The sequence below is a fragment of the Sorex araneus genome, chromosome 3 (assembly GCF_027595985.1).
Source record: "Sorex araneus isolate mSorAra2 chromosome 3, mSorAra2.pri, whole genome shotgun sequence".
Taxonomy (NCBI): Eukaryota; Metazoa; Chordata; class Mammalia; order Eulipotyphla; family Soricidae; genus Sorex; species Sorex araneus.
Window position 1 is genome coordinate 150,733,200 of NC_073304.1, and position 13,127 is coordinate 150,746,326.

A 13,127-nucleotide genomic window follows, 5' to 3' on the forward strand; every position below is an offset into this window, starting at 1 on the left:
TATACCACCTGCCTATAAGAACATAAATTTAAGAGTGGTTCAACTACACATACTTAAAATGGTAAACTTTTCATTAGAAAAGTGCTGTACCCCAAGTCCATGCTAAGCTAGGAGCAGCCCCCGAATGTTTCATGTGACACACAACACAGAAAACAAAGTTTTTAATAAAAAATTATGTGAATAACCAAAAAAAAGAGTTAAACTGTGTAACATTTCTTCCTACTTTGTTACAAAACAGAACCCAGATGACCCAGACACTGCTGACATCTTCATGCATATCCTAGATATCGACCACGACAAAGAAATAAATTTCACAGAATTTTTTCTCATGATATTCAAGTTGGCACAAGCATACTATGATTCAACAAGAAAACAGAATTTTGAAACATTAGATAAAAAGAACAAAAGATTTAGGAATGAAGAAGATGAAGAAATAGAAGAAGAAATACCACAAAGAAACGCAAGTAATTCAAGAAGAAGTGAAAAAAAGAGAAGAAATGAGGCATCTAAGAGCGAAACGGAAAAACGGAAAAGAGGCAATAGGAGGCAAGACAGCAGTGAATATGAATTTCCACTGGCACACAAACACGAAAGCAGAAGAGAACATAATAAATCGAGAGAGAGAAAACGGGAGCCTTCAAGTTCCACTGAGAGGAAAGAGAGAAGGCAAAAATCAAGCGGAAGTCCAAGAAGAAAACTGACACAGAGAAAAGGAAAATATGACTCTGAAATAGAAATTACAAGAAATATGAAATTCATTATACATGATGATGAAGGTTCAGATGCCAGTTATACTACAGAAGAAGAACTGCACGCAGACAGGGCTGCACCAGGGTCCTCACAAGAAAGGCCGCAGATATCTCACAGAGGACAGCATGAGCGGACCGACGCTGCCCACGGACACTCGGGCACGGGCACCGCCAGGGAACACGGCACGGCACGCGGTCAGTCCACAGACAGCCCCCGGCGATCGGGCTCCCGTCACGCCGAGACTTCCTCTCGCGGACAGACCAGGACCAGCGCCCAGGCAGGCCGCGGCGGCCAGCAGGAGCAGGCAGCCGACGGCTCCCGGCGCAAGGCCTCCGCCCGGGGACAGTCCCCCTCGGGCTCCAGCACAGAGCGAACCCGCGCATCCGCCGCCTCTCCCCAGGCCAGCGACAGCGAAGCCTCCTCGGAGGAGTCCTCCCACACCGCCGGGCGCTCTGGGGCCACCTCCGGCAGCCAGCGCGCCTCCACGCGAGGCCAGGCCCCGGACGGCGCCAGGCGCTCGGGCTCCCGCCACGCCCAGACTGCCACACACACGCAGGCCGACTCTGGCCGCGCACGCTCGGGCTCCAGCACCAGGGAGGCTGAGGGGCGCCGCCGCCAGCCCTCTGCTGACGCCCCCAGACACTCAGGCCAGGCCCAGGGCCACACCTCCTCTGGGTCCCGGGCCGGCAGGCGCCGCGACTCCAGCGCCAGTCAGGACAGCGAGGCCGAGGCGCAGAACCAGCACGCAGATGGCCAGACCCGAGGCACCCACAAGACCGCCAGGGCGACGCACGAGGGTCAACGCGAGGCAACACAAGGCCGGTCGCGCGACACCTCTGGACACTCTGGGGCTCACCTCTACCTGATGTCCTCCCACGAGGACCAGGAAGAGGAAAAAGGACAGTCCAAGCCCAGGACCGGCGGCAGACAGGGCTCGCGCCACCAGCAGGAGGCCGACAGCACCCGGCACGCGGGGTCCAGCGGGAGACGCACTGAGTCTGCGCACGGCCACGCTGGAGCCGGCACGGGCGCCAGACAGGGCTCCCAGCACGAGCAGGCTAGAGACAGCGCCGCGCGCTCCCAGTCGGCCCGGGCCCCATCGTCCGCGGAGACCAGGCCCAGAGGAAGCAGGGGCTCCAGCGTCAGCCAGGACAGCGACAGCGAGGGTCACTCAGAGCAGTCCGAGAGGCGCTCGGGGCGCACCTCCGAGAGCCACCGCCAGTCGGGCGACAGCGCCAGGCAGTCTGGGGCCCATGGAGGCCAGAGAGCCCAGCGCCACCAGTCTGACGCTGCCCACGGACACTCGGGCACGGGCACCGCCAGGGAACACGGCACGGCACGCGGTCAGTCCACAGACAGCCCCCGGCGATCGGGCTCCCGTCACGCCGAGACTTCCTCTCGCGGACAGACCAGGACCAGCGCCCAGGCAGGCCGCGGCGGCCAGCAGGAGCAGGCAGCCGACGGCTCCCGGCGCAAGGCCTCCGCCCGGGGACAGTCCCCCTCGGGCTCCAGCACAGAGCGAACCCGCGCATCCGCCGCCTCTCCCCAGGCCAGCGACAGCGAAGCCTCCTCGGAGGAGTCCTCCCACACCGCCGGGCGCTCTGGGGCCACCTCCGGCAGCCAGCGCGCCTCCACGCGAGGCCAGGCCCCGGACGGCGCCAGGCGCTCGGGCTCCCGCCACGCCCAGACTGCCACACACACGCAGGCCGACTCTGGCCGCGCACGCTCGGGCTCCAGCACCAGGGAGGCTGAGGGGCGCCGCCGCCAGCCCTCTGCTGACGCCCCCAGACACTCAGGCCAGGCCCAGGGCCACACCTCCTCTGGGTCCCGGGCCGGCAGGCGCCGCGACTCCAGCGCCAGTCAGGACAGCGAGGCCGAGGCGCAGAACCAGCACGCAGATGGCCAGACCCGAGGCACCCACAAGACCGCCAGGGCGACGCACGAGGGTCAACGCGAGGCAACACAAGGCCGGTCGCGCGACACCTCTGGACACTCTGGGGCTCACCTCTACCTGATGTCCTCCCACGAGGACCAGGAAGAGGAAAAAGGACAGTCCAAGCCCAGGACCGGCGGCAGACAGGGCTCGCGCCACCAGCAGGAGGCCGACAGCACCCGGCACGCGGGGTCCAGCGGGAGACGCACTGAGTCTGCGCACGGCCACGCTGGAGCCGGCACGGGCGCCAGACAGGGCTCCCAGCACGAGCAGGCTAGAGACAGCGCCGCGCGCTCCCAGTCGGCCCGGGCCCCATCGTCCGCGGAGACCAGGCCCAGAGGAAGCAGGGGCTCCAGCGTCAGCCAGGACAGCGACAGCGAGGGTCACTCAGAGCAGTCCGAGAGGCGCTCGGGGCGCACCTCCGAGAGCCACCGCCAGTCGGGCGACAGCGCCAGGCAGTCTGGGGCCCATGGAGGCCAGAGAGCCCAGCGCCACCAGTCTGACGCTGCCCACGGACACTCGGGCACGGGCACCGCCAGGGAACACGGCACGGCACGCGGTCAGTCCACAGACAGCCCCCGGCGATCGGGCTCCCGTCACGCCGAGACTTCCTCTCGCGGACAGACCAGGACCAGCGCCCAGGCAGGCCGCGGCGGCCAGCAGGAGCAGGCAGCCGACGGCTCCCGGCGCAAGGCCTCCGCCCGGGGACAGTCCCCCTCGGGCTCCAGCACAGAGCGAACCCGCGCATCCGCCGCCTCTCCCCAGGCCAGCGACAGCGAAGCCTCCTCGGAGGAGTCCTCCCACACCGCCGGGCGCTCTGGGGCCACCTCCGGCAGCCAGCGCGCCTCCACGCGAGGCCAGGCCCCGGACGGCGCCAGGCGCTCGGGCTCCCGCCACGCCCAGACTGCCACACACACGCAGGCCGACTCTGGCCGCGCACGCTCGGGCTCCAGCACCAGGGAGGCTGAGGGGCGCCGCCGCCAGCCCTCTGCTGACGCCCCCAGACACTCAGGCCAGGCCCAGGGCCACACCTCCTCTGGGTCCCGGGCCGGCAGGCGCCGCGACTCCAGCGCCAGTCAGGACAGCGAGGCCGAGGCGCAGAACCAGCACGCAGATGGCCAGACCCGAGGCACCCACAAGACCGCCAGGGCGACGCACGAGGGTCAACGCGAGGCAACACAAGGCCGGTCGCGCGACACCTCTGGACACTCTGGGGCTCACCTCTACCTGATGTCCTCCCACGAGGACCAGGAAGAGGAAAAAGGACAGTCCAAGCCCAGGACCGGCGGCAGACAGGGCTCGCGCCACCAGCAGGAGGCCGACAGCACCCGGCACGCGGGGTCCAGCGGGAGACGCACTGAGTCTGCGCACGGCCACGCTGGAGCCGGCACGGGCGCCAGACAGGGCTCCCAGCACGAGCAGGCTAGAGACAGCGCCGCGCGCTCCCAGTCGGCCCGGGCCCCATCGTCCGCGGAGACCAGGCCCAGAGGAAGCAGGGGCTCCAGCGTCAGCCAGGACAGCGACAGCGAGGGTCACTCAGAGCAGTCCGAGAGGCGCTCGGGGCGCACCTCCGAGAGCCACCGCCAGTCGGGCGACAGCGCCAGGCAGTCTGGGGCCCATGGAGGCCAGAGAGCCCAGCGCCACCAGTCTGACGCTGCCCACGGACACTCGGGCACGGGCACCGCCAGGGAACACGGCACGGCACGCGGTCAGTCCACAGACAGCCCCCGGCGATCGGGCTCCCGTCACGCCGAGACTTCCTCTCGCGGACAGACCAGGACCAGCGCCCAGGCAGGCCGCGGCGGCCAGCAGGAGCAGGCAGCCGACGGCTCCCGGCGCAAGGCCTCCGCCCGGGGACAGTCCCCCTCGGGCTCCAGCACAGAGCGAACCCGCGCATCCGCCGCCTCTCCCCAGGCCAGCGACAGCGAAGCCTCCTCGGAGGAGTCCTCCCACACCGCCGGGCGCTCTGGGGCCACCTCCGGCAGCCAGCGCGCCTCCACGCGAGGCCAGGCCCCGGACGGCGCCAGGCGCTCGGGCTCCCGCCACGCCCAGACTGCCACACACACGCAGGCCGACTCTGGCCGCGCACGCTCGGGCTCCAGCACCAGGGAGGCTGAGGGGCGCCGCCGCCAGCCCTCTGCTGACGCCCCCAGACACTCAGGCCAGGCCCAGGGCCACACCTCCTCTGGGTCCCGGGCCGGCAGGCGCCGCGACTCCAGCGCCAGTCAGGACAGCGAGGCCGAGGCGCAGAACCAGCACGCAGATGGCCAGACCCGAGGCACCCACAAGACCGCCAGGGCGACGCACGAGGGTCAACGCGAGGCAACACAAGGCCGGTCGCGCGACACCTCTGGACACTCTGGGGCTCACCTCTACCTGATGTCCTCCCACGAGGACCAGGAAGAGGAAAAAGGACAGTCCAAGCCCAGGACCGGCGGCAGACAGGGCTCGCGCCACCAGCAGGAGGCCGACAGCACCCGGCACGCGGGGTCCAGCGGGAGACGCACTGAGTCTGCGCACGGCCACGCTGGAGCCGGCACGGGCGCCAGACAGGGCTCCCAGCACGAGCAGGCTAGAGACAGCGCCGCGCGCTCCCAGTCGGCCCGGGCCCCATCGTCCGCGGAGACCAGGCCCAGAGGAAGCAGGGGCTCCAGCGTCAGCCAGGACAGCGACAGCGAGGGTCACTCAGAGCAGTCCGAGAGGCGCTCGGGGCGCACCTCCGAGAGCCACCGCCAGTCGGGCGACAGCGCCAGGCAGTCTGGGGCCCATGGAGGCCAGAGAGCCCAGCGCCACCAGTCTGACGCTGCCCACGGACACTCGGGCACGGGCACCGCCAGGGAACACGGCACGGCACGCGGTCAGTCCACAGACAGCCCCCGGCGATCGGGCTCCCGTCACGCCGAGACTTCCTCTCGCGGACAGACCAGGACCAGCGCCCAGGCAGGCCGCGGCGGCCAGCAGGAGCAGGCAGCCGACGGCTCCCGGCGCAAGGCCTCCGCCCGGGGACAGTCCCCCTCGGGCTCCAGCACAGAGCGAACCCGCGCATCCGCCGCCTCTCCCCAGGCCAGCGACAGCGAAGCCTCCTCGGAGGAGTCCTCCCACACCGCCGGGCGCTCTGGGGCCACCTCCGGCAGCCAGCGCGCCTCCACGCGAGGCCAGGCCCCGGACGGCGCCAGGCGCTCGGGCTCCCGCCACGCCCAGACTGCCACACACACGCAGGCCGACTCTGGCCGCGCACGCTCGGGCTCCAGCACCAGGGAGGCTGAGGGGCGCCGCCGCCAGCCCTCTGCTGACGCCCCCAGACACTCAGGCCAGGCCCAGGGCCACACCTCCTCTGGGTCCCGGGCCGGCAGGCGCCGCGACTCCAGCGCCAGTCAGGACAGCGAGGCCGAGGCGCAGAACCAGCACGCAGATGGCCAGACCCGAGGCACCCACAAGACCGCCAGGGCGACGCACGAGGGTCAACGCGAGGCAACACAAGGCCGGTCGCGCGACACCTCTGGACACTCTGGGGCTCACCTCTACCTGATGTCCTCCCACGAGGACCAGGAAGAGGAAAAAGGACAGTCCAAGCCCAGGACCGGCGGCAGACAGGGCTCGCGCCACCAGCAGGAGGCCGACAGCACCCGGCACGCGGGGTCCAGCGGGAGACGCACTGAGTCTGCGCACGGCCACGCTGGAGCCGGCACGGGCGCCAGACAGGGCTCCCAGCACGAGCAGGCTAGAGACAGCGCCGCGCGCTCCCAGTCGGCCCGGGCCCCATCGTCCGCGGAGACCAGGCCCAGAGGAAGCAGGGGCTCCAGCGTCAGCCAGGACAGCGACAGCGAGGGTCACTCAGAGCAGTCCGAGAGGCGCTCGGGGCGCACCTCCGAGAGCCACCGCCAGTCGGGCGACAGCGCCAGGCAGTCTGGGGCCCATGGAGGCCAGAGAGCCCAGCGCCACCAGTCTGACGCTGCCCACGGACACTCGGGCACGGGCACCGCCAGGGAACACGGCACGGCACGCGGTCAGTCCACAGACAGCCCCCGGCGATCGGGCTCCCGTCACGCCGAGACTTCCTCTCGCGGACAGACCAGGACCAGCGCCCAGGCAGGCCGCGGCGGCCAGCAGGAGCAGGCAGCCGACGGCTCCCGGCGCAAGGCCTCCGCCCGGGGACAGTCCCCCTCGGGCTCCAGCACAGAGCGAACCCGCGCATCCGCCGCCTCTCCCCAGGCCAGCGACAGCGAAGCCTCCTCGGAGGAGTCCTCCCACACCGCCGGGCGCTCTGGGGCCACCTCCGGCAGCCAGCGCGCCTCCACGCGAGGCCAGGCCCCGGACGGCGCCAGGCGCTCGGGCTCCCGCCACGCCCAGACTGCCACACACACGCAGGCCGACTCTGGCCGCGCACGCTCGGGCTCCAGCACCAGGGAGGCTGAGGGGCGCCGCCGCCAGCCCTCTGCTGACGCCCCCAGACACTCAGGCCAGGCCCAGGGCCACACCTCCTCTGGGTCCCGGGCCGGCAGGCGCCGCGACTCCAGCGCCAGTCAGGACAGCGAGGCCGAGGCGCAGAACCAGCACGCAGATGGCCAGACCCGAGGCACCCACAAGACCGCCAGGGCGACGCACGAGGGTCAACGCGAGGCAACACAAGGCCGGTCGCGCGACACCTCTGGACACTCTGGGGCTCACCTCTACCTGATGTCCTCCCACGAGGACCAGGAAGAGGAAAAAGGACAGTCCAAGCCCAGGACCGGCGGCAGACAGGGCTCGCGCCACCAGCAGGAGGCCGACAGCACCCGGCACGCGGGGTCCAGCGGGAGACGCACTGAGTCTGCGCACGGCCACGCTGGAGCCGGCACGGGCGCCAGACAGGGCTCCCAGCACGAGCAGGCTAGAGACAGCGCCGCGCGCTCCCAGTCGGCCCGGGCCCCATCGTCCGCGGAGACCAGGCCCAGAGGAAGCAGGGGCTCCAGCGTCAGCCAGGACAGCGACAGCGAGGGTCACTCAGAGCAGTCCGAGAGGCGCTCGGGGCGCACCTCCGAGAGCCACCGCCAGTCGGGCGACAGCGCCAGGCAGTCTGGGGCCCATGGAGGCCAGAGAGCCCAGCGCCACCAGTCTGACGCTGCCCACGGACACTCGGGCACGGGCACCGCCAGGGAACACGGCACGGCACGCGGTCAGTCCACAGACAGCCCCCGGCGATCGGGCTCCCGTCACGCCGAGACTTCCTCTCGCGGACAGACCAGGACCAGCGCCCAGGCAGGCCGCGGCGGCCAGCAGGAGCAGGCAGCCGACGGCTCCCGGCGCAAGGCCTCCGCCCGGGGACAGTCCCCCTCGGGCTCCAGCACAGAGCGAACCCGCGCATCCGCCGCCTCTCCCCAGGCCAGCGACAGCGAAGCCTCCTCGGAGGAGTCCTCCCACACCGCCGGGCGCTCTGGGGCCACCTCCGGCAGCCAGCGCGCCTCCACGCGAGGCCAGGCCCCGGACGGCGCCAGGCGCTCGGGCTCCCGCCACGCCCAGACTGCCACACACACGCAGGCCGACTCTGGCCGCGCACGCTCGGGCTCCAGCACCAGGGAGGCTGAGGGGCGCCGCCGCCAGCCCTCTGCTGACGCCCCCAGACACTCAGGCCAGGCCCAGGGCCACACCTCCTCTGGGTCCCGGGCCGGCAGGCGCCGCGACTCCAGCGCCAGTCAGGACAGCGAGGCCGAGGCGCAGAACCAGCACGCAGATGGCCAGACCCGAGGCACCCACAAGACCGCCAGGGCGACGCACGAGGGTCAACGCGAGGCAACACAAGGCCGGTCGCGCGACACCTCTGGACACTCTGGGGCTCACCTCTACCTGATGTCCTCCCACGAGGACCAGGAAGAGGAAAAAGGACAGTCCAAGCCCAGGACCGGCGGCAGACAGGGCTCGCGCCACCAGCAGGAGGCCGACAGCACCCGGCACGCGGGGTCCAGCGGGAGACGCACTGAGTCTGCGCACGGCCACGCTGGAGCCGGCACGGGCGCCAGACAGGGCTCCCAGCACGAGCAGGCTAGAGACAGCGCCGCGCGCTCCCAGTCGGCCCGGGCCCCATCGTCCGCGGAGACCAGGCCCAGAGGAAGCAGGGGCTCCAGCGTCAGCCAGGACAGCGACAGCGAGGGTCACTCAGAGCAGTCCGAGAGGCGCTCGGGGCGCACCTCCGAGAGCCACCGCCAGTCGGGCGACAGCGCCAGGCAGTCTGGGGCCCATGGAGGCCAGAGAGCCCAGCGCCACCAGTCTGACGCTGCCCACGGACACTCGGGCACGGGCACCGCCAGGGAACACGGCACGGCACGCGGTCAGTCCACAGACAGCCCCCGGCGATCGGGCTCCCGTCACGCCGAGACTTCCTCTCGCGGACAGACCAGGACCAGCGCCCAGGCAGGCCGCGGCGGCCAGCAGGAGCAGGCAGCCGACGGCTCCCGGCGCAAGGCCTCCGCCCGGGGACAGTCCCCCTCGGGCTCCAGCACAGAGCGAACCCGCGCATCCGCCGCCTCTCCCCAGGCCAGCGACAGCGAAGCCTCCTCGGAGGAGTCCTCCCACACCGCCGGGCGCTCTGGGGCCACCTCCGGCAGCCAGCGCGCCTCCACGCGAGGCCAGGCCCCGGACGGCGCCAGGCGCTCGGGCTCCCGCCACGCCCAGACTGCCACACACACGCAGGCCGACTCTGGCCGCGCACGCTCGGGCTCCAGCACCAGGGAGGCTGAGGGGCGCCGCCGCCAGCCCTCTGCTGACGCCCCCAGACACTCAGGCCAGGCCCAGGGCCACACCTCCTCTGGGTCCCGGGCCGGCAGGCGCCGCGACTCCAGCGCCAGTCAGGACAGCGAGGCCGAGGCGCAGAACCAGCACGCAGATGGCCAGACCCGAGGCACCCACAAGACCGCCAGGGCGACGCACGAGGGTCAACGCGAGGCAACACAAGGCCGGTCGCGCGACACCTCTGGACACTCTGGGGCTCACCTCTACCTGATGTCCTCCCACGAGGACCAGGAAGAGGAAAAAGGACAGTCCAAGCCCAGGACCGGCGGCAGACAGGGCTCGCGCCACCAGCAGGAGGCCGACAGCACCCGGCACGCGGGGTCCAGCGGGAGACGCACTGAGTCTGCGCACGGCCACGCTGGAGCCGGCACGGGCGCCAGACAGGGCTCCCAGCACGAGCAGGCTAGAGACAGCGCCGCGCGCTCCCAGTCGGCCCGGGCCCCATCGTCCGCGGAGACCAGGCCCAGAGGAAGCAGGGGCTCCAGCGTCAGCCAGGACAGCGACAGCGAGGGTCACTCAGAGCAGTCCGAGAGGCGCTCGGGGCGCACCTCCGAGAGCCACCGCCAGTCGGGCGACAGCGCCAGGCAGTCTGGGGCCCATGGAGGCCAGAGAGCCCAGCGCCACCAGTCTGACGCTGCCCACGGACACTCGGGCACGGGCACCGCCAGGGAACACGGCACGGCACGCGGTCAGTCCACAGACAGCCCCCGGCGATCGGGCTCCCGTCACGCCGAGACTTCCTCTCGCGGACAGACCAGGACCAGCGCCCAGGCAGGCCGCGGCGGCCAGCAGGAGCAGGCAGCCGACGGCTCCCGGCGCAAGGCCTCCGCCCGGGGACAGTCCCCCTCGGGCTCCAGCACAGAGCGAACCCGCGCATCCGCCGCCTCTCCCCAGGCCAGCGACAGCGAAGCCTCCTCGGAGGAGTCCTCCCACACCGCCGGGCGCTCTGGGGCCACCTCCGGCAGCCAGCGCGCCTCCACGCGAGGCCAGGCCCCGGACGGCGCCAGGCGCTCGGGCTCCCGCCACGCCCAGACTGCCACACACACGCAGGCCGACTCTGGCCGCACACGCTCGGGCTCCAGCACCAGGGAGGCTGAGGGGCGCCGCCGCCAGCCCTCTGCTGACGCCCCCAGACACTCAGGCCAGGCTCAGGGCCACACCTCCGCTGGGTCCCGGGCAGGCAGGCGCCGCGACTCCAGCGCCAGTCAGGACAGCGAGGCCGAGGCGCAGAACCAGCACTCAGATGGTGGCCAGTCAGGGTCAACTGATGACCACGTTGGATTGTTTTCTCAGAATCATCGTGTTAGCTATTCTCATAATTCATCTACTGATAGTGGAAGCGTATATTCTCCTGAGAATTCTAAACACCTGGATTTCACTCAGTATGAAGTATACTATTACTATGATTAATTTGAAGCATAACATTTAGAAACCAGTATTATAGGAATTGCAGTACACTGAAATTGACATCCTACCCTTCTAAGACTTTCATCTTTTTCCTACAATTTTATTTTTTTTAGTTCTCTTGGTAATGGTTTTATTTTTTCTGTCATATTGAATCATTTATTAGACTTAGAATTATTGAAAATAAATATAGTTTAGTCATCTCTATGTTTATTGAGGGGAAAAATGCCTTTTGGTGTACTTTTTAGTGCTTATTTTTAAAATCTGGTTAGATTTATTCAATATTTTAAAATGCATCATATTTTTATCAAAGCCAAAATGTATAATTTTAGAGATGATTTACTAATATCTTGGCTAATACCTATCCTTGTTTAACCTTTTGAATTTCTTCAGTATTCCTTCTTATCAACAAAACCTAGTAATTAAATCAACCATGTACTGCATTGTAATTCAAAATAAATCATTAAATTTAATTGTTATTGTCATCTTTGAATATTTGTCATACTCCCAAATATTCACTTTTCTTTAGCAAATTAAGAACATATTAACTACATAAAGTTTTCATACTATACCATGGTGACATGCAATGAAAATGAATTTCATTAAATGCTATATTTGCACCAATATGATTTCCACATGTTTTTCTCCCAAAGAAATATAGGCTTACTTGGGGCTGGAGAGATAGCACAGCGGGTAGGGCGTTTGCCTTGCACGCGGCCAACCTGGGTTCAAATCCCAGCATCCCATATGGTCCCCTGAGCACGTCCAGGGGTAATTCCTGAGTGCAGAGCCAGGAGTAACCCCTGTGCATCGCCAGGTGTGACCCAAAAAAAAAAAGCAAAAAAAATATATATATAGGCTTGTATAAAAATAAAAAGAAAAGGCGCGGGCGAGGGAGGGACGCCTCACCGCACCGAGCCAGGCACAGGGCCTAGGGCAGCAGCTGTCTCTCCCGCCACCCGAGTTTGGTAGCCTCCGGCCGCTTCCCCCACCCCGGGGAGGTTGATGGCGAAGATGTGGCAGGCGAAGGAAGGAACAGAGCCAAGATGGTTGGTCTCACTTGCAGTTTATTCCAGTCTTCCCTCTATACACTCTCCGTCCTCTCTACACTTTCTGCCCTCCATACACTTTCAGCCTCTATACACTTTCCACCCCCCCCCACCTTCTCTCCTAACCCCTTTTATTGATCATGGCCCTTCCAAAGGGCGCAATACATTGACGTCACCAAAAGCACCAAAAGATCTTACAGGAAGAACACTGAGGCAACATAATTCTCTTGTATCTGCAGGCCCTTAATCTAGGCCCCCCCAGAAAGAAGATACAAAAACAAAACCAAAGCCTTCTTTGGGCTGAAAGCACTCGGATTTACATCCCAAAGACCAGGCTGGGCCAGAGCCTGGAATCTACAAAGTCAAATCATGCCTGGCTAGCACCTTAGATCTGCGGGGTCAAAGATCAGCTAGGTTTCTGTGACAAAAGGTTTCTGTGACAAAACTCCAGAAGGCAGCTGGAAAAGGGGAAATATTCCAACATAGGCTTACTTTAGTCATGAGTAGTTTCGTGATCTTTTTCCTAGGTTTAAAAATGTGGCTCTGCAGTCATGTCAAATTGAGTTTAGGAAACTAATTTTTCACTATTTGTCTCTCTTTTGAAGAGCTAATAAGTATTAATGTCCAATGGTTTCATCCAAATATTTTAAATGTCCTAAAATAGTTTACAAGTATAAAAATATAAATAAAATTTCCTTCTCTTTTCGATAGTAAATTCCTACAATAAAATTTTAAGGAAAATGGATAAAGAGATTATAAACAGAGCCAAAATACAAAAAAGTTTGTAGTATATAGAAAGCATATCTTCCATGAGGACTATACTTCAGGTTTCTTCATAAGACCAGAAGCTACATTAGAGTCAAATCAGTGTTTCCTATTTTCTGTAGAAGTCTAGTCTAGAAATTATTCATGTCCAAATACAATTAGATCTCAGTATTTCATGTGTGTTTGCTCTACACAAGTCACTTCATTCGTTTACTTATTTGGTTTGGAAGCCACACCTGGTTGTGTCCAGGGCTTGCTCCTGGCTCTGTGTTCAGGGGGCACTCCTGGCAGGACTCCAAGACCATATGGGTGCTGTAGACTAAATCTGGTTATCTATGTAAAAGACAAGGCCTTACCTATTTTTTCTATCTTCTCCAGCACTGTCTACACAAGTTTTTTTAGGAAGCTTTTCCAACTCCCAGAACCTTGCTTTCCTGCTTACAGTGCAGTCCTGAAATTGT

The 13,127-nt window shown here is 64.5% G+C and overlaps 1 protein-coding gene across 1 annotated transcript; it reads left to right on the forward strand.

Moving 5' to 3' along the window:
- Window positions 1-748: 748 nt before the first annotated feature.
- Window positions 749-10,858, forward strand: FLG (filaggrin). The gene has a single exon (XM_055132155.1). It carries the CDS (start codon window positions 749-751, stop codon window positions 10,856-10,858), a length of 10,110 nt encoding a protein of 3,369 aa, XP_054988130.1.
- The last annotated feature ends 2,269 nt before the right edge of the window (window positions 10,859-13,127 follow it).

Coding starts and splice junctions, on each gene's coding strand:
- FLG (XM_055132155.1), top strand. CDS start 749: ATGAAATTCATTATACATGATGATGAAGGTTCAGATGCCAGTTATACT.